The 22,357-nt window shown below is 35.1% G+C and overlaps 1 protein-coding gene across 4 annotated transcripts; it reads left to right on the plus strand.

Annotated features, from left to right (window-relative positions):
• The first annotated feature begins 46 nt into the window (after positions 1-46).
• LOC145557640 (phosphatidylinositol 4-phosphate 5-kinase 7-like) lies at positions 47-20,418 on the plus strand. 4 transcript variants are annotated; one of them, XM_081618827.1, is made up of 10 exons: positions 47-147; positions 1,330-1,389; positions 1,518-2,600; positions 3,112-3,279; positions 6,792-6,957; positions 7,034-7,144; positions 8,277-8,464; positions 14,467-14,621; positions 17,662-17,830; positions 19,749-20,418. In XM_081618827.1, the coding sequence occupies exons 2-10, from the start codon at positions 1,373-1,375 to the stop codon at positions 20,023-20,025; spliced, it is 2,334 nt and encodes a 777-aa protein (XP_081474953.1). In that variant the 5' UTR covers positions 47-147; positions 1,330-1,372; the 3' UTR covers positions 20,026-20,418. The 4 variants fall into 4 exon arrangements, with proteins under 4 accessions (XP_081474953.1, XP_081474950.1, XP_081474946.1 ...); XM_081618824.1 differs by having other exon boundaries at positions 56-147; positions 1,290-1,389; XM_081618820.1 differs by lacking the exon at positions 47-147 and adding an exon at positions 154-379 and having other exon boundaries at positions 1,290-1,389.
• Positions 20,419-22,357: the final 1,939 nt, after the last annotated feature.

Consider the following 22,357-nt stretch of genomic DNA (forward strand, 5'->3'; position numbering starts at 1 on the left):
ACTTGAAAAAGGCCAGCACTAAATAATCAACCATACTTTACACAGTCAAATTTTAAAAAAAAAAATATCAGATATTGGTGATCCAAGCAAATGAAAATCCTATACTTCGTAACAGTAACACTGTATCATTGCACGAGTGACAGACAGGTAATCAAATAATATGATTCTCTCATCTTTGCTGTTTGTGCAGCATAATATTATCTGCATAAACAACTACAACAACAAACACAAACAAACGAATAAAGCTATGACAAAACTCTTTCATCTTAAGCAAAGCATATTTCATCTCACTTATTCACACTAAAGTTTTCAGATTCTTTAACAAGTTTCAATCTTTTTACTTGGGGTTTATCTCATCTTCTATCTTTCAAGTACTTAAGTAAGTTTTTCTCTTTTGTTTGATTATTTTAGTTATTTTTTGTTCAAATCTTTTGAGTATGTTTTAGATTTTTGTTTGATTGGTTGATTTGAGGGTAATTAAGGGTTGTTTAATTTTTTCTAATTTGTATGGTTTAATTGGGTTGATTGATTTTTTGTTAATTATATGTTTTTAGTATCTAAATAATCGATTATGCTGTGCATTATGGTGTATGGTTTGGGTATCGGAAAGAATTCTTGCTTTGAACCTCGAAAACGGGGAAGAGGGGATAATTTTGGGGTGAGGGTGATTGTTGTTATAAAAAAATTGATTATAAAGAGTTATGTACTACATATATTGGGTTTTGCTGATTTTTGATTTACATAAGAATTGGCATTGCAAAACGTATATAAAAAGCTACTATGATGTTTGATTTATAAGTATTAGAGCAACTCCAACAGTGTAAAATTAGGACTAGCTTGCAATTTATGAAACTAATAAATAATTAGCTTAACCATTGGAATTGCATTACCAAATTAGCTGGGCAAAGCTATTTGCTTAGCTAAGCTAATTAGCTTAGCAAATTGTGGTAATTAAAAAAAATTAAATAAATTTAAAAAATTATTGAAAATTAGCTTAACCATTGTGGGATTAATTAGCTACAAGGTAGATTAGCTTTGCAATCCTAGGTGGCATGGCAAGCTAATTTCACAATTAGCTTACCATTGGAATTGTATAAAAAATGGTTGTTTGATAAAAAAAAAGATTTTAATTAGAATTGTTTAATTGGGAGAATTATTTTTTGTTGATTATCTGTTTTTAGCTACTTCAAATGCTTATACTCCACACAATCTGGCCTTTGGGTTGACTTGAAATATTATAGTACGTTGGCGTATAATTGGCTTTGAAAAATGTGTTTTGTTGATGTCAGGTTGAATTTACATGACCTCTTAAATAAAAATCTACTACAGGTTGCTGAATGAATGTCTGAAAAGCTGATTGAGTTCGCTGGTTATGGAGAACATAGAGAGGTTACTTTGCTTAAACATTTTTCTAATTTTATCAGTTCTACTGTTGCTTGCTTTCCTTCTTTGCTGTTTCTTAATACAATTGATCAGTCCTGTCATATTGATTTTTGTTTGTTTGCTATGTTGTATAGACATAGGGTTAAGGTTTTTCCTAATGGTGATGTATATAATGGTGATAATTTGGGCATGGTTCCTCATGGAAAGGGGAAATATACATGGTCTGATGGGACGACGTATGAGGGTGATTGGGAGGAAGGAAAAATGACAGGGAAGGGACGTATTAGTTGGCCTTCAGGATCAATATATGAGGGTGAGTTCTCTGGTGGTTATCTTCATGGTCAAGGAGCTTTAAAAGCTACTGATGGATCTACTTATGATGGGGCGTGGCGGATGAATACGAAAGATGGGTTTGGAAAGAAAAATTACGCAAACTCTGATTTTTATGAAGGATCTTGGAAAGAAGGCCTTCGCCAAGGAAGTGGTAAGTATATGTGGAGTTCAGGAAATGCATACATTGGTACATGGAAATCGGGGATGATGTGTGGAAAAGGGCTTTTAAAGTGGGCGAATGGTGATATTTTTTATGGTTCTTGGTTGGATGGGTTACGGGATGGATCAGGTTTCTACCGCTTTTCTGATGGGGGTTGTTATTGTGGAACTTGGAGCAGGGGGATAAAAGACGGAAAAGGAACATTTTATCCTGCTGGAAGTAAACATGTATCTCTGAAGAAGTGGTTTAAATCAGCAGGTTATCATGGAAGTCTAAGAGGTGAGCTGTCTCACAGTGCATCCCTGGGTTTCGAAGAGAATAATAAGACATCAGGGCCAAGGATTAATCGCAGTGTTTCTGAAAGAATTTCTAGTAGTAAATCAAGGAAAAGTTCAAGTCGAAATTCATCTAGGGCTTCTTTTGAAAGAGACTTCATTCTTGGCGACATTCCCACAGACTTATCATCGAAGGACAGCTCTTGTCAACTCAATAGTAAGTCTAGTGATGATCAGTATGATGAGCAGGAAGAACGTGATGTAGTCTTTGAAAGAGAATACATGCAAGGTGTCTTGCTTAGAGAGCGTTTAAGGAAAAATGACGGAAAATCTTTTAAAGTCAAGCGCAGTAAATACAATCCAAAAAAGTCCAAAAGTCGTTCTTGCATCACGATTTCCAGTGGCAACCAGAGCCACTATTTTATGCTTAATCTACAACTTGGTATCAGGTACATATTCATTAGGATGTTATCAATTTTAAACTTCTTCATGCTTTACCTGCAACTTATTTTATTGCTAGGGCTTATCCTGTTATTTGGTATCATGTAAAAAGATTTACATTTTACTTATGCTGATAATGTTTTTGTTACCACCGAACTCTGTTTTATTATTGCCTTTGGTCAGACTAGTTAGAATTTTTCAAGCTGTTTAACAGTTTAAACACATTCTATCAGCTTGTGTTCCTTCTGAGTAAAAATATAAAATTCGATTTTTATATATTTAAAATTTTACAGGTGTTATTAAATGTTGAATTTGCTATGATTACTTTTTTTTTTTTTTTTTTTTTTTTTTTTTTTTTTTTTGTGAAACAATTTTCTATGATTACTTTAGCAGTGCTAGTTTATTTAAAATTTTCCTATTGTCCTTGGTTTTTTTGGTTCCAGCTTGCATATTATGTGCATGTTCTGGTTTTTTTTTGTGCCATGGAATTGTCAGAAATTTCTTTGTTTGCAAAATCAGGTATACTGTTGGCAAGATAACACCAATTCCTGCCCGTGAAGTTAGATATACTGATTTTGCTGAACAAGCCAGAATTAAAATGTTTTTTCCCAAAAAGGGTTCTCAACTTACGCCTCCACATTATTCGCTGGATTTCTACTGGAAGGATTATTGCCCTATGGTATTCAGGTCTGTATTTTCCCAGAAAAGCTTCAGTTATGAATGTGTAACAATGTTTTGAAAATCAACATTGGCTTCTTCTGTCTGAAATGTGGTCATCTTGGAAGTTCTACAGTCTTCTAATCATATACTGTTTAAACTTATCATCTGGAAAATTAAGCATACCCAAGAAATTTGAACTTTTTGTTGCAAATTCAAAATTATCTCTTTATTGCTCGTTTGTGGATAAAGTTTCCAGTTGAATTCAATTATTCTGGTTTAGTAATGTACGCATGCAACTTTGCCAGAAAATGATAATATTTAATTTACTTTCACTATTTACCAAATAAAAATCATGAAAACTTTGACTAGAATATTTGATTTGGATCTTTGTATGGATTAATGAAGCTCATCTTCACTTGCGATATTAATGTTGTTGTGACCCATGTGATCTTTGGTTGCAAAAATTTGTGGTACTCATTAAGTTGTGAAGCACCAACAGGGAATTGGCTCAGCGGCACCTGTGTTTCTGGTCGTCTATGAAGAGATTTAAATTTCACAAATTCTATTTGAGTTATCAACATGCAAGTAACTCTAGCAGGGTAGTGCCCCATTCTCTTCAACTTAAATAATGTCCGAAAAATCAATTTTAATAATTTATAAGTAAAAATGCTTTTGATCTGAAAAAACCAATGAAAATAGAGTTTTAATAAATCTTTTTGGCATCTTGATAGCATTGCTCTTTCCCTTCTACTTAAAAGGACTCTTGTTTGGAATAGGGTTGATATAGAACCTTGGTTTAACTTTGGAGGGTATGAGATCGACGTGAGCTCCTTGTTAGTGTTAAGCATGATGAAATAGTTTCTTGGGATGATTTTTAGGCACCAGAAAATAGTGATTTTAATATATACCACAGGTTTTAACTAGGACCATTTGCAACCTCTTGAATATTGACCATCTAAGAAATGTTCTGCTAGATATTGTTTGTGAAAGATTTCGTGACTAACTACTAAATTTTGCTTTGAATTGCTTTTAATAATAAGTTGTCTACTCGATGGATTTTGATAGAGTAACAATAATGGGATCTCGGGTGAAATAACACACAAAAAATTCAGGCGGATTTAACCCCTAAAGGGTTCTGTTACCACATATTCTTGTTTGTATATATTAAAATAGTGATTTTAATATATACCACAGGTTTTATCCGTTTCCAATCTAGAAAATACACTAACCAAACATGCTCTTAATGTCTTTGTTTGTAACTGAAACTTGATCTTACTTAAAGAGTTTCTCTCTTTTTTTTTTTTTAACAAAACATAAAGAGCTTTTGTAAAAGAATATCTTATACAAAAAAAAAAAAAATGGTTAGCAAAGTGCCAATCATTGAATTAAATTGTCTAATTGCATGGTGATTAAATAATACTTCATATCAAATTATTGATGACAAAATCTATGTTATAATGTTACATATGTACATCAATATATATGACATTTCGAAGTTTCTCTTCACAAATCTATTCTCTCGACTCTTGTACACATAATATCTTACAAATGATTCACTATGATATGCAAGCATTGTCGTATAATGAAATAAATTTCTAGATTCTTACGCCACATGCTTCCTCTTTCTTGTCGTTCATGTCTTCCTTTTTTGCCGCTTCAATTTCTCTCCTTATCAATCGTCATCTTCATCGTTGCAGCAATCTTAGACATATTTTTTCGATCAATTTTTTTTTGTTTTTGGAGTTTAGGTGATATGGAAGAAGGCATATGTCAGCAGTGTGTGGCAGTCCAGGTTGAAGAAAGGTATCCCACGAAGGTACATGGATCTGGTTAAGATTATGTATCGAGATGTGTCAACAAATGTGAGGACATATGGAAGGCTGAAAAAAGATTTCCCTATTATGATTGGATTGCATCAAGGGTCTGCATTAAGCCCTTTTATTTTTGCAACAGTTCTTGATAAAGTAACTAGAACAATTCAAGATGAAATTCTATGGTGTATGTTGTTTGCGCATGATATCATTTTGGTGGATGAAATTAAAGATGGGGTTAATATCAAGTTGGAGAAAGGTTGGAATCTAGAGGGTTTAAGCTAAGTTGGAGTAAGACTTAATATTTGGTATGTTGCTTTGGTACTCAGTGGAGGACAAGCGATGAAGTGGTAAGATTTGATGGAAAAGAATTGACCAGAGTGAATATTTAAGGTATCTTATATCGATCATCCAGATTGATCAAGACGTGGCCCACAGGATTAAGTTGGGGTGGCTTAAATGGAGAGCAGCCATAGGAGTGTTATGTGACCAAAGCATTCCCTTACAGTTGAACGGAATATTTTACAAAATTGTCATAAGGCCAATGTTGCTCTATGATATCAAATGTTGGGTTTCTAAGAAGGAGCACATTAAAAAAATGGAGGTCACAGGAATGCGCATGTTAAGGTGGATGTGTGGGAATAATCTAAGAGATAGAATCAAGAATGAGGTTATTCACAAGAAAGCAGGTGTGCCAGGCATTGCAGACAGACTTAGGAAAATCGTTTGCATTGGTTTGGGCATGTAAGACGGAGACCCGAGGGTGTAACGGTATGAAAAGCGGAAGAGTGGGACCATGGAGTGGTTAAACGAGAGAGAGGGAGACCGAAAATGACTTGGTTGGAAGGAGTTTAGAATGATATGAAGTATATGGACTTGCATGAGGATGATGTTTTAGATCGTAAGGGTTGGAGGAGGAAGATTTTAGTGGATGACCACACGGAATAATAAAGTTTTGTTCATGTAGCCGACCCCACTTATCGGATTAAGGTTTTGATTGATTGATTTATTGAAGGTGATATAAAAGAAGCTGTATTAGGAGTTTATGTTAGCCTGTTAGGAAAAGGATTAGGGGTAGATGATAAGAGATCAATGAATAAATGTCTAATTCAATTAAATTGAAATGGAAATTGAAATTGAAAGATGGAGGGTGCAGAAGAAGGATTATGATTAAGAGAATTAAATTTGTTGAATTAAAGTGAAAGTTACATTAAGTGAAGAGCTGTTGAAATATTGGGAGGAGAGAGCTAAAGGGGCAAGAAGTGAAAAGGATTAATTTAAAAGGAGAGGACGACATGTAGCGGAGATGTTTGTATTTTTTATATACTTACTGTACATTAAGCCCCACTTATGGAATTAAGACTTTGATTGATTGATTGAGTGTAGATTAAGGTACCATCCTTGGCATTTTCCTTAACTATCCCATAAACTGGTTAAAGAAAAATGTATTTAAGTCTATTAGGGCTTAGTGGCAATAACTCAAGTGATGGTCATGCACAGATCAGATTTGTCTGAAGACTGGCCAGCTTCTTGCCTTATATGAGGCTGCTGCTGAAGCTTGTTTCACAAGTTTTACATTGACTTTACTTTGACAAAATTAGGTGTCTTAGTTTCTATTTGGATTTACTTTCTGATATTGCTATTCTAGCCTTGTGTTTCAATCTTCTGCCTTTTTTTTTTTTGCAGTTTCAAAACTTTCAAAATGACATACTCTACATCTGTTTACAGGAACTTGAGAGAAATGTTTAAGTTAAATGCTGCAGACTACATGATGTCCATCTGTGGTGATGATGGTTTGAGAGAGATTTCTTCACCAGGGAAAAGCGGCAGCTTGTTTTACCTGTCGCATGATGATAGATTTGTGATTAAAACTTTGCGGAAATCTGAGTTGAAGGTAAAGATTTCATTTGACTCTTCCTCAGTGTTCCTATAACTTTAAAATGATCCTGATATTTTGATCTGATCTTTAGGTTTTCCTCAGAATGCTTCCAAGCTATTACAGTCATGTACAAATGCATGAGAATACTCTTATTACAAAATTCTTTGGGCTTCATCGCATAAAACTAAAATGCGGAAGGAAGGTATTTCATTCCAAATTGCTTAATTATGGCTTTAAGTTTGTAAGATTAATTGCACTACATTTGCAATTTCACAATAATGTAAGTTAGCAACTGCAAAGGGAAGGAGAGAAATTAAGCTGACCTGATCGGCTAGAAATCTCTGTCTATTTTCTCACTCAATCCTCGTCACTTCCTGGACAGACCTTATAACAGGGGCTTTTGATTATATTTCTGGGAAAAGTGAAATACAAGGAATGTTAATGATTTTTCACTATCTAGAAATAAATTCTTTTCCAATACACTTTCTCTTTCTAGAATTCACAATAACCTGCCCCTTCTCTATTTAACCCCTCTACCTAACTACATCCTGACAGTAACAAACTAATTATTCTTTTTCTGAGATGCCCCTTACATCATTTGTAAGAACTTCTTAACGGTATGATATTAATGTCTTTCTTCCTTCTAGTATATATGTCTGTAAGTGTGGTGGATTGGGCTGATTCATTGCATGTTGCTGCTAGATTAACTGCAGCCTCACTTTTTCTAGCTCTCACTAAAGTGTCTTTCTTTATTCTCACCTATCAGACCAATGACATATTTATTTAGGGGTCTACTCTGTCAATCTGAATTTTTGGCTTGCTAATGATGATTAGCATGTTTTGAACGGGTTTGCGGTGGAGAAAATAGAAGATAACATATGGATACTGTGACTAGAAGGCAATTATTATTGGGTTACTGTTAGAATTTCAATTCAAAGTGAGTTATGTTATTCTTGAGAGTAATCGTTTGGTAATAATAGAAAAGCTCAAAATAAGGTCAATTGATTCTTCCTATCTGTTTGTTTCTCTACACAAAGTGCTAGATTTTTCTATTATATTTTATGCAATTGTTTTTTCTCATGTGTTTATTTAATCTAATATGGAGCATTTAATGGCTCATCTCAAACCAGATAGAATACTATACTAGGGTATTGGACTGTTGGTTGAGAAATGTCTATTTAGCATGATGGATGTAATTGTTTCTGACTTTACTTTTACTTGAAACTTAATTGCTAGTTGGTTTCGTAAAACGAATAGACAACATACTACTCGTAGGAGTCATGTTTACTATACGAGGTTTCTATTGCTTCAGTATTTTTTCATTTCACTCACAGGTACGGTTCGTGGTCATGGGGAATATGTTCTACACTGAGTTACGAATTCATCGTCGTTATGACTTGAAGGGTTCATCTTATGGAAGGTCTACAAATAAAGAGACAATGAACCAAAATTCTACCTTGAAAGATCTTGACCTGAAATATGAATTTTACATGGATCGATCATTGCGTGATGCCCTATTTGAGTAAGCTTCTATCATTGTAGAGCATGCTTCAACTTTTATCAATAGATTATGTATCCCATTTGGGACGTTTGTTCTGCTATATTAATTGGGTTTATTTTTATTTTTTATTTTTTAGTTTTATTTTGGTATCTAGTTAACAATGAAAAACATTAGTAGCATCTTTCCTTGTTTTTCCATATTTTTTTGACATGGCAAATCATTCAATTTGATTATAATTGATTGAAAAATGAAACTGATCTTGGAAACTATGGATTGATTATTATGGTTAGCTTGATTAAATTTATAATTCAGCTTATACTTTAATCGATGTTAAGATAATTTGGTGGTTAGAATTTTGTCATCTTTCTTCCTTGTGGTAGCTTGACAGCAAATGAGGTAGTTGCCAACGTTCTTCAAGGGAAAATTGAGTAACGTGTACAAATTGGTTATTAGATCTTATTATTTTTGCAATCGGAGACAGCTGCTTTCCTTTGGCATGGACTTTTTGACATGTATGGGGCTCCCCCCTTCCTTACTACTTTTTATGGGAGGTGAACCACTTTTTAATTTCTATTTTTTTTTTTGGTTATGGGCGGACCGCGCGCTCGCGCGCGGGGGGGGGGGGGGGGGGAAAGTAAGATTTCGATTTCTGATCTTTCCTTGCCTCCCTTCCACTTTGTTACTGGAACCACATCATATAGGCAGGTTGACCGTTAAATACGCACATATATACTTGTGCAATTTCATGTAGATGATAATGAATCTTATGTAAGGTTTAAGCCTATTTTTAGTATTTTCAATTGTCTCTAATAGTTATGCTATAATTATGTGCTATTACATATAGGGGGCATTTAAGAGGCATTATGGAATTGAAATGAACACTCTTAATTCCCCCTGTTTGCACTTTTTTTTTTTCATTCTAGTTACTCTATTGTTTTCCTTACTTTCCTCTACAATGATTCCCCCAAGGGTTTCATCTAAGGGAGTGATCTTTCTACTTTGACTACCACCAACCTCGGCTTCCTCACTACCAATACTACCTGCACTGTCAATCCTGATCACCCCACCATCCATCCCACCTGGACTGCCACACACTGCTGACATTCCCACTGCTTAGCCGCACCAAGCCTCCCAGAAAACTCACCCACCCACTTAAAAAATGTATACCACCAATAAAAACCACCCTAAACAGCAGGCTCGTTTCAATCTCAATGGAGGCCCTGTGCTACAATGAAAAAATTGGGCCTTGATCTATAAATGAAATAAAATTATATGTAATTACATTTTATTTTAGGAAATTTTGTCAAAAACTATCTACTAAAAATACTTTTTTTTGGTGAAAAACCACCCACAATAAAAAAAATATTGTAAAAAACCACCCTAACTAAAAAAAATGTTGCAAAAAGCCACCAAATGCCAGATTCAGGTTGTTGACCATATTTGACGGCGTTGACCGCCCTCCCTTGCGTTGACCACCCGCCCCATCCCCTTAAAAACCCCTAGAATTCACCCGAAAACGTCCGGCTGCCCTTCTCCCTCCCACCCCCCTTGAAAACCCTTAAAATTCACTCAAAAACAATGAATAACCCCATACCACCACCGAAAAATTTGGTCGGAGGTGGAGAGGGAGTGAATATTAGGGGTTTTCAAGGGGGAGTGAATGTTAGGGGTTTTCGAGGGGTTGGGGGAGGGGCAGCTAGACTGTTCCGGTGAATTCTAGGGGTGGGGAGTGTAGTCAACGTCGGGGGAAGACGGTCAACGACCTGTTTCTAGCAGTTGGTGGCTTTTTGCAACAATTTTTTTTAGTTTGGGTGGTGTTTTACAACATTTTTTATTGTGGGTGGTTTTTCACAAAAAAGTGTTTTTAGCGGGTGGTTTTTGACAAAATTTCCTTTATTTTATGTAATGTGTTTTTAGGAACGTAATTACATTTAGTTTGTGAGTACAAAGAACGTTATTAATTGATTACTAGGCCCTAAATTTATTTTTCACTTATAAAAATATAAATAGTAAATAACTGAATTTTACATTAAATGTTAAACTTGAATAAAAAAAATCTTAATAAGAAATATAATACCGGTATCTTTAGAAGGAAACAAAAAACACAAAGAATCCTAGAATTGAACCCTTGGCTATAAAAAGCCTATTACTACATTTACTTTTGTAAACCACTAGGCCACAGCTAAAACATGTCATATAACTACAATACTCATCACTGGCAGAGCTATGAAGGTACAAAGGGTAGCAAATGCTACCCCTATTTTTTTTGTGTTTTTTTTCTTTCTTTTTTTCTTTTTAATTAATAATATTTAATTTTTGTGTTTTCTAATTAGTTACACTATAAATAATTTTTTATATTTAACTTATATGATTAATGGAAGTTGGTTTAGTGGTTATTTGGAATTCCGTTTAACTCATCCTTTTTTATTTGGAAGTCATAAATTCAAGACATACTGCTCCCTTATTTTACAGCTTTTATTTTATCAATAATCAAAAACTATATTTCCATTATATGACTAGGAGCTTTTACCAACTAGTGTAATTATATTTCAAAGGATTAATCCATTTTCTTTTTTGACAATGAAATTTCTTATATAAATACTGTTAAAAAACATTAATTTTACAGTACCGTCGTAGCAAGTAATATCAAGTGTTTATTAAGAGTGGGTTTTGTGATAATTGTTGAGAGAAAATTACTCTTCAATTCTAAAACTTTTTGGAGGGAGAGATTGTCTATCACTCTGTAATATTTGTTTCATTAGTTAGTCAATGGTTGGTGTTACCCTAACTGAAAATTCTGAATCCACCACCAACACTCATTATCTATAAAGTATTAATTTGGAGGCCCCAATGTCTTGGAGGCCTTGTTCCATGTCTCATGTTGGACACGGTGATAGCCAGGCCTACTAAACACCTATTAAAACTGCGAGGAAGAGAGAAGCACCTCTAAAACATATCCACCAGCACAAAAATATTCATCTAAATTTTACTGTAAATAATATTCATCTAAATTTTACTGTAAATAATATTCATCTAAAATTCATTTAAGTTACTATAGAATTCCACTCTGTTTATTGGCTTTTATACAACTCCTATTGATCCTTAACGGTTGACAAAGCAAGCCATTTGTTTTAGAGGAAAGTGATGTATATGTACAAGCATTAGACTCATTGCGGGTTTCGCTATGTTTGCCTGACTTTGTCTTGTTATTGTGTGCAAGTGAGCCTTTATATTGCATGTGAAATTTTTTATTTAGTATGCGGCAGTTTAAATTTTAGTTTATTTGACGTAGTTTGGTTTCAGGTCTATATCAAATGGAAGGGGATGTTTCTATCTCACTATCAGTGTTTAGTCCAAATTTCTATTATTTTTCTTTTCTTCTTTATATGTTACCCAAAACGCTTAAATCCTGAATTTATACAACTGCGGCTTGTTCACCACCATCATCAATCAAACATTCCCCATTGCTACCATTGCTCTACCTTGCCTCACCTCACTCTATCTCTCCCTCGCTAGAATTCACATAACTATATGTGTTTTGCCTCAAAGACCGCCTCCCACCCAATCCACTCCTATCGTGTCAGCTAAAATCATCTCTCCTTGATTCACCAAAGCTCTCTTTTTCTAAGCCTAGTTACCCAAAACCACCCTCCATATTCCACTAAAACTTCCTTTCTCTAAGCTTAGAACCCTTAAACACCAAGAACCACCCTCCACCCTATCCTAGAAGTTCATCCCTAGCCCATAGCCCTTAATCAGCTATTCCTGCCCTCATAGAAAGAAAATTGACATGCAAGATGTTGGTTATGGATGAAGAGAGTAATATGGTGATGGCCCGTGGTGGTAATGTCGGGAGATAGAAGGTGTTGAGGTCCTATCATCTTTTCGGTGATCAAAATTTTGAATTGTTGTTTGCGGAGTTGGGTAGGGGAGTGGAAAATGATTCTTTATTAATCAATCAGAGCATATTTTTACATTGATATTTTAACACTGCCTCTCTAATGGTTTTGATATAGTTTTTAGGTGGATATTGACTGTAATTGTAATTAGGATTACCTGTTTCCCATATACCACGCACACACACAAACATTGCTTTCTGAGTAACAATTTCTTGGAAGCTATAAACTCTTGGGATGCACCTGGTATACTTTAAGAAATGGACCCTTCATTGTAGCCGTTGAAAACAAGTGAGGTAAATAATTTTATTGAGAAGTGTTATGTCATTGATAAGAAAGATTTGGAATGGACCTAGAATTTAAAGCAACATGTGAAAGTATAAAGGGAATTAGGATACGACTGTGTTCCTCCTTTCTAGTTAGTTTTATCCTAGTAAAGCAAAAATAGTTTCCCATTTGATAAAATGTTTACTACTAGATTATTTCAAATAACTTATTGTAAATTTTATAATATTTAGCCTATGTTTTCCAACCAGACATATGAAAACCAAGGTAATCATGGCTGTAAACTAGCGCACATGGTAAATATTTCTGAACTGATTACTAAATCAAATAGGCTGCCCCTTTGTGCCTATCCTAGTTCTGTGGCAATTGTATTAACCCAATAAGTTTATTTCCATAAAAAATTGGAAATGCCAAACTGTGTTTGGGTTATAATGTCATTTCTTGTGTCTTTTTTTTTGGTTGGGTGTTTTGTCAGTTTTCATCAATAGTCATTACATATACTCATTTTTTTGATGTACACATTTAGTGTTGATTCTTTTTTCAAGGAAAATTGAGTGGGTGTAAGAAATAGTAAATAAAGTAAAAAATAGAAGGTAAAAAGATGGGCAATTGTAAGAAAAAGAGAAAGGGGGTAGGTTTGAAAGGTGTGACTATGTAAGTATTAGGGGGTATAATATTAATATTTACTTACCCAAAATAATATATCGTAGATTAGTAGAAATGGGTATATCAAATAAAAACACCTCAAAAACAGAGTATAGGTGCATAATTCGGAAACGGAGGGAGCATGTTTTAAGATTGTTAGATAATTGTTCTATAGTGTGTAATTGTGGACCACTTCAGACACATTAAATTTATGGATTAATGGCTCTACATTGAGATGAACTTGAAGCCTTGTTGTATACTATGAACAATCTTAGAGATAGGGACTACCAACGATTCAACGAAGCTAGATCAGATATTTGCTTCTATGGTGAAATATAATTTGGCAGTTTTCTCAGCCATGGGGGGAATAATGTACTGGTTTGAACTACATATTTGCTTGTTCTTAAGTTGTGGCTTGTAGCTAATCTCTCGTAGACTGTTTGAAACTGTTTAAATTAGGTGGATTAGTCACAAGCTGGTTTATATTATACGCAGGTTTTTTATATTGAGTTTTGGGAAGAATATAAGCATAATCAATTTTGTGATTATCTGATTAAAATTGTAGATTCATCCAAGCTGGCCATTTGGGTCATGCTAATGGAGTTTTCCAATCTTCGGTTTTGCTTACATTACATGTGATTTGTTTCTTATCTTCTTGATATACATTGTTGGTATCGTGCCCTCCTCTTTGTATCACCTTTAGTTTATCCTCAATGAAAGTATATTTTATCTTATATTCCATTCCTCTAATACGCTAATATTGCAACATGGGGATATTGCACAGATTTTAAGATGAGAAGAGAGATATAGGGACATAAAAAAAAAAGTGACCTGTGTGATGAGGAGAAAGATAGAGAGAAGCCATGTGGAAAGAAGGAAATGTTGGAATATTTGTGAAACTTGCTAAAATGATAATTGTTGCAATATTAGGGGAACGGAGGAAGTATATTGAATTGTTTCTCTAAATTCGTGTTTACTACGACACTGATTATCGATATACTCCATGTTAGATATTTGTGAATGGATTGATGAGAATGAATATTCTGGTATGTCAGTCCATTGTTTGAGTATGGTGCAGAATACTTATTTATTTAAGTTGATAAAATTTTATCTTTATGTTTGACTGTACGGAAATGTTATCTACCAGTTGAACTTGAAACCACACCCTTGAACAAATTTATCCTTTCCTTTTTGCAGACAAATCGAGTTAGATTGCAGGTTTCTAGAATCTCAAAACATAATTGACTATAGTCTTCTGTTGGGGTTGCATTTCCGAGCACCTGAGCATCTAAAGTCTTTCTTGGAATTACATGAACCTTTATACGATGCTGAGAATAAACCTGCTGCTGATGGTATGCTACATTATTTTAATTGTACATGTCTTTGGCTTCCTTGTAGGTTCTTTTTGCATGAAATATTATAATAATTTGTTAAGCTATTTGTCTTTCATATTTGGTACCAAAAATCGTTACTTTATATCTACCAGAAAGGTATGACTAGGGGTGCTAATCGAGTTGAGCAGCTCTCGAGCAACTCGAGCTAAGCTCGGTCAAAACTCGGCTCAAGTTGGCTCAACTCAAGATGTAAACGAGTAGGGGTGTTCGCGGTGCGGTTTGAATCCTAAACCGCACCAAACCGCAAAAGTGCGGTTTGTAATTTTTTCAAACCGCACTTTTAAAAAACCGCACCAAACCGCGCCGCAAAATGCGGTTTGGTGCGGTGCGGTTTAACCATACTTTATTAAAATTATAATTTTTCTTTTTAAAATATAACTTTTATTTTATTTTATAATTATTAGTTTATAGTTTAAATATTAAACTCTTTTTTTTTAACCTTTAATAAACTAATAGTCAAAGATTAGCTCATATATTTTAATTCTTTTATATATTTTTAATAATAATATAGTATAAAGTGCGGTTTAATGCGGTTTACGGTGCGATTTGGTTTAAATATATTTGGAAACCGCACCAAACCGCAAACCGCGGTTTGGTCATTTTCTAAAACCACACCGCAATTTTCAAAAACCACACCAAACCGCAAAAGTGCGGTTTGGTTTGCGGTTTGGTGCGGTCTAAACCGCACTCTGTACAGCCCTATAAACGAGCACGAGTTGAGCAAGCTCTAACTCAACTTGATAAGCTCATGAGCAGCTCAATACTATATTTTATTAGTACATAATTTACAAATGAAGTTACCATGTTTAAGATAATTTGACACTTAAATAAGAGTTAAGTTATATTATCAAAAAATAAAGAGTAAATATTTAATAATAAATAAATAAGATAAGAAAACTAGTGTATAAAGTGAACAAAAATAAAAATAAAATAAAGGCCTATAATTTTAAAAGGACCAAAACCTTAACTAGTAGATCGTGAGCTACTTGACTCGACTCGAAAGTTAACGAGCTCGTGATTGACTCGCTCGATTAGCACCCTAGATATGACTTGTGAGCACACACTTGTTTCCAACTGGTGCTTATTCGTAACCCAATGGTGATCTACTTCTTCACTATAGTTAATTAGTCCATTGGTGTTTATAAACCACGACTTTTCTTGTTTTCTACCTTCATAGAATTATAAATTTATTGTTCTGTTAACATAAAAGACATTGGGTGCTCCCTCAAGGTGTTTGACGACTAAAGTTGAAATTGGAACTAATAAAGTATATACTTATATTAGTTGAGGAAATATAATTCTCTAAAAATATGGAATGACTGAATTGATAACAAAACTGACACTACGCAATCCTGTATGCTAAAAATTATGAAATGTAATTTTTATTACCTCTAATGTAAATAATGATTCACAATGTTTCTACCATATAATTGTTTTCTTAAAACATTCACTAATTAAATCGCAAAACATTAAAATAAGTTTATATAGAATGTTCTTCTTATGTTTTGTTAAATATGGCTTTACTTTTATTTATTTTAACATTCTCTCACATAAATTCTTTTTTTTTTTTTTTTTTTTTTTTTTGCTGCTTACTTATATGCAAGTCTGACACCATAAGCAGTTATCATTATAGGTTATCTTTCGTATGAATATTCTGATTATCCACACTTCCTTCTTCCAGCTGTTCTTGAACAAAATGATATTTTATGCTTTGTCTTTGAATTAAATGCTGGATTCTTTGCCAAGTGAAAATCATTTTGACTATCACAAAACAAAGCTTTCTTCACTTCTTTGTGTTCAAGCTCCTAACCAGTAGCATTTGCAGCCATGTTGCCTCTTTATTAGCTTGTGTATTTGCAATATTAAACTAGCAACTATTCATGCATATGGTACTCGAGACATCTCCATCCTCTCTGCTTCACTACTAGGACTCATACTTGAGGATATCTTGAAATTGATAGACAGAGGAGTAGAGATTGGCTTACAATCTTCTATGTTATAGCGTTGTAAGATTTGTTCAAGTAGTTATTCTGAGAAAGCCAAATCTTCCTATTATTCTTGTCTTGATGTATTTGCATCCCTAGAATCTTGTTTTCTGGTCCTAAATCCTTCATATCAAACTCTTTACCCAACTGAGTATTTACCTCTCCGATTTGTTCAATTTGTTCACTGTTGGGGCTTGCTACCAACATATCAACATACTATTGCAAAACATTGAAATCACCATCATCAAATATCTTGCAATAATTACGAGGATCTGAGTTCACTCGATTGTATTTAACGCTTGTGATGAAGGAGTCAAAGCTGTTATACCAACATCTTGTTGCTTGTTTGAGACCCGTACATAGACTTATTCAGTCTGCAAGCAAGTTCTCTTTTCCTTTTTCTTTGAATCCTCTTGGTTGGAGTATATAAATTTCTATGATCATTATGCTTTCATAATTCCCTAAAAAAATTAATGCTTATATTTTTGACTGATGTATATATTATGATTCTCATGCCATTTATTATCATAAGAATATATTGTATGATTGGTTGATGAACTATGGCTAAGATCTTTATAAATCTCAATATATATCTTTGATCCATTTTCGATTATTTAATATCAATACTCAATTATTTATGCACTATTGTGTGACTATTTCATTTACGACTGAATGCTTAGGGAGTAATATTACCTGGCACATTTATCACGACAACTTTGAATCTTTTAAAATATTATTATTATTATTGTTATTGTTATTGTTATGAAAACACGAGAACATATATTTATTATATATTAGTAAAATAATTTAAGTCAAAAGTTAGTATATGAATAGTGCACAAGTCAAATTGATGCATTTAAAAGAAATCCAGATGAAGTGTAAACAAGGTTCGGTTTAACTAAATTCCAACACCCCCCCCCCCCCTCGCCGCTCTCTCTCCCTATCCTTGTATAATTTGTTTACATAGGTTGCTCTTAATTACAAAAGATGTTTCCTTATGCTCAATTTCTCAGGTATGACCTCAATAGCAGGGTTATCAGTTCCTCCAACAGGTCTGATGTTGGTTACACATGAGCCGGGTTCAGTGAACACTGCTCCAGGTCCTCATATAAGAGGAAGTACATTGAGGGCGTACTCTGTCGGTGATAAGGAAGTTGATCTACTCCTCCCTGGAACTGGAAGGTAGGTAATTGGCCTTGTTATGGCAACTAGTATAAAGACTGTACCATTGAAGTTCTGTTACTATAGTTTGACAGCATCTTCTCTTTGTTTTTCCAGTTATCTTTTCTAATTGGCTTAATATGAATCATCATGATCTGAAAAATTTTGAAGGCTGTTTTTTTCTTTTCTCTTTTTTTTGGAAAAATGTGTACCACATCCCACCCTGAAGGAGCGATCCTATCTTCTTGGAAAATACATGCAAAATATTTTACCCTGTCACAAAATGCAATTTTCCATATTTTAGGAATTTTCTTCACTTAATGTGCCTGAATCTATCCATCTGATATCATTTTATCCAAGTCACTGAAGGATAGTTGATAGTGATTGGATATGAGCGGCATCAAATTATGTGTTTAGAACGTGGTTTGGTTAGGTTTGAACTCCTTTTAGTTCATTCATCACTATATGCACCTGATGCTATGGTAAATATGGTGGGTGAGGGACTTCAAATCACACATACCACCATAGGATATCTATGGTAAATATAGTACGTGAGGAAGAGGTTATTATTGATTGTGAACTCCTTGGTAACACTAGGAACAAGGAGTTGAGAGTTGAGGTAGTGATAACGGGGGTAATAGCCTCCACCACCACCCTAGGATATCTATTACCCCAAAGTTGAGGGAAGTAATCCACTAATCCCCCTCTCCCTTCTCATCTCACCTTACAACCATCCCTGCTCACCATCATATACTTTAGTTGACTTTTATTACCCAGATAATGCACTACCATCAATTCAAGCATGCCCCAAGGATTAAATGGATGATGAAGATGTATATCAGCGGGTTGAAGATCATGGGGTCATGAGATCAGGATAGACAACAATTCAAATGAGAATGCCAATGATTCTTTCTTTGAAGTTGAATGAAGCCTAAACCAAGTTTATGTAGGGTCTTTTATACGATAAAGTTTATGTAGGTCAAGGGATTTGTTCAGTTTCTGAACATAATAAATCCTTGTATGATAATCAATTCTCTAATCTAGGCTTGAGCTTAGGTCGTCTTATGTTTCAGATACTGCGATATTGGACATGCTGTATTTGCAGATTAGTTACTAGCATGTGCCTATCATCCAATGACCAATTCAGATGGTGTAGGAAAAGAGAATGGGTTTTATCCTAAGTCCAGTTGTCCTGATTACCAAATTAGTGTGGCCAAAGCTCAGCGTATCATGCAAGATTTCACTACAATGTAATGTGTTCCACTGTCCTGGTAATTGGTATACCATTCTTTACAACAGCTCATTCGCCTTTTCAGTGGTATGTTTCATCCTCATAGCTTTTGGGAATTAGAGTTGAGTTTGTTGAATCCACTTTAAATATTTAAAATCAATGTTCCTAGTCGGGAAGAAAACTAGATCTGAGAGCTAGAAACCTTGAATGTGACAGTAATTATGATTACTGTATTTGAAGGGAAAATGTTCTATAAATAGGATTTGATTGTAAGTTGTCTGTCAGGTGACTTGGATTTTGGCAACTTAACATCTTTTGCTTTACTGATATTATGAGCCAATGGAAGAGACTAACTGCAAGGCTAATTTTTGTGTTGTGGATCTTTGTTGTTTGTTTCTCCATATAATGGGTGGGGATTACCAAGAACCCAGAAAATGTGAATCCCTCTGTATGAAGTAACTAAATTCAAAAGTCATGGGTGGTCGTCATCCGGTCACCTTCCACATTTTTGGAACTTCCTTTCTTTTGTTACCTTTCACTTTCGTACCCCTTTAAATCCCTTGCCATTGAGTCACAGCAAAATTGTTAATGTTTTTTTTTTTTTTTTTTTTTTTTTTTTTTTTTTTTTTTTCAACTGTTATATCCCAATATAGCTGAAAATTTATTGATATACTCGTACTATTTTAGTGATTTCACTTTGTTTTGCAGGCTAAGGGTACAATTGGGTGTAAACATGCCGGCTCTAGCAAATCGTAAGGTTGAAGAAAATGAGGTAGATTCAATGGAAGTCGAACTATTTGAAGTCTATGATGTTGTTCTGTATCTTGGCATGATAGATATATTGCAGGACTACAACTTGAGAAAGAAAATTGAGCATGCAAGCAAATCTTTGTTAATAGACCCAGTGTCAATCTCTGTTGTTGAACCGAAGTTGTATGCAAGACGTTTTATTGAGTTCTTGGAGAAAGTTTTTCCTGTTCTTTGAATGAGTTGAACAATGTTCTTTTTATCTTATACATCTCTGCCGCGACTGGCTATTGCGATTTAGGGCAATACAGTTGCAGATATCTATTAATGGATCTTCATGTGCAGGATTATATAGAAATGGTCATAGATTGCATATAACAGCAATATCAGTGCCTTGTGCAATTGTTCCCAAGCATCTATTTGTCATCAATTGTGGGATGTCATATTCACTTGTATCTTAATTTCTTGTTTGGGGAAAAAGTATAGGGAAGAGAGGGATGTGTTTACTTCTGTAAAGTTTATTTTTTTTTTTTTTTCCTTGAGAAATACTCTTGTAAATTGGTTGAACAATTGGTATTCTTAAAAAAATTGCCAAATTGGCTTCGTTTAATTACTACTTCGTATTCCGTTTTTTTTTTGTTTTTTTTTTTTTTTTTTTTTTTTTTTTTGTTTGTTGTTGGGTATTCTTTAACGAAGGTTTAATTTGCATAAATTGAAATAGTTTAAGCTAATACAATACGAACTATTAGGCTGACTATTATAAGAACAAAGCTATGAGCAACATTAGCTCTTTTAACATGTAAAACCAACTTAAATAAACTTGTTTTCATTGGCCCATGAAAGTTGGAGCCACTTGGTAGTACCACCTTGATTATAGGGAAGTGAAGCCTACAATACATGCTCTTCCCAATGGCCTTTTTCTATCATCGGTGAAGCTTGGATAATTAAACTTGATATAATCTCCTTGAAACTTGTGGAGCTTGAAAGACGCAAAGCAACAAACAGAACGATAACTAGGAATTCAAATTCTTCCGTTGAAATGAACCCTAAAAATATGGGAACAATGCTTGATTTAGGTATTTCTACCCCGCTACATTGCCCAATGAGAGCGCGATACGTGTCACCTGAAAAGGCCTCCAAGTGGACCTCCCAGGGGTTGACACGTGTCAAGCAGATTAGCCCTTAGGAATTGGCAGCCTTTAAGGCCCAATTCCTGAGGTAGCCGAAAAACGGCGCAGCCTAGGATCCTAGGTCATCAAACCCTAGGACAAGGCACACATTTCTAGGACCCTATAAATAGGGAGATTCCCCCTATTATTGGGACACCTTACAATCATTATATCATTTATTATTCTCGAAACAGAGAAAACACCTGATCTCGGAATCCGAGAAGATATTTACTTTCTGCTAGTTTTTACTCCGATCCCGTATTAACTTAACCGTCGGAGGCGGACCTCTGAACATCCGGAGTTCCGTTGTTTTGCAGGTATAGGCGGCTTGGATCCAGTATGTGAGCTGTAACTCTCCCAAGGGACATAAAAAACCCCAAAACACATGGCGTCGTCTATGGGGAGAGTACCTCAAAGATGGAATCACAAGAACCTATACCACCTCCAAAAACCAACTGGCCTGCAGTTGATGGATAGGTCTATACAGACCATGGCACTAATAACGACTGTGAAGTCGAAACCTATTTGGCCAATGATGGGTCACTCATCTCTAAACGCATCCGTCCCAAGGATAAACTAGAATAGAACAATGACCAAACGGGTACAAGCAAGCCCCCTGGACAGCCGTCTGATCAGACACATGCGACAAGATCTGCCCTAGTCACCTAAGATGAGCTCATGAAATTCATGACGAGCTTCAAGGGTGAAATAAAGGACTTGATCACCAAAAAGACGACTGCTCCTAGAAAAGAGCAGTTGGCCAAACAACCAGCTCAATAGGAGAGAGCTAAGTCAGTTAAAGACCGACAACCTACTCCCCACCCTGCAACCAAGGAGAAGGCTCGGCCTTTGATTGACCTTTCTAAATTCTGTTTCCCCAAAACGACAAAAAGAATAGCCATCCGGCATGTTCAGCTGGAAGACAGTAAAAAGACCTTTTTTGATGCTCGGCTTGACATCGAGCAAAAGAAGAATCAGCAGCTGTCCGAGTTGACTTACCCAGATAGCTTCAAGAATACCTCAGTGAGGAATTCTAAATCTGTACATGGAACTTCGTCAGCCGGTCCTTCTGTTTACATGGGTCTCAATGTAATTAATCCGGCTCATTATGCAGCCTAGCCGTTATACAGGCTGCTTGCACTGCCTTACATTCAGCCAACCTTCTTTAGAGGACAGGCGGCTTACAATTTCCAGCCTATGGCCTAGCATCTCCGGCTGCAAAGCCTTGGTGAACAACCCTTTGCGTTCTCCAAGGAGATAACCGAGGCCGAACAACCGTCCAAGGTTAAAAACGTGTTGGTGGGCACCTATGATGGTACCAGCAACCTAGAAGATCATCTTCTGGCATACACCCACCTCATGTATCTATAGGGGTTGGATGATGTCGCTTGGTGTCGATGC

This window comes from Chenopodium album, chromosome 1, assembly GCF_948465745.1.
Source record: "Chenopodium album chromosome 1, dcCheAlbu1.1, whole genome shotgun sequence".
Taxonomy (NCBI): domain Eukaryota; kingdom Viridiplantae; phylum Streptophyta; class Magnoliopsida; order Caryophyllales; family Amaranthaceae; genus Chenopodium; species Chenopodium album.

Excerpts from the sequence above, each read along its gene's own strand:
- LOC145557640 (XM_081618827.1), top strand. Across the intron at positions 3,280-6,791 it reads TATTGCCCTATGGTATTCAG|GAACTTGAGAGAAATGTTTA; the intron begins GTCTGTATTTTC and ends ATCTGTTTACAG. Across the intron at positions 7,145-8,276 it reads AACTAAAATGCGGAAGGAAG|GTACGGTTCGTGGTCATGGG; the intron begins GTATTTCATTCC and ends TTTCACTCACAG.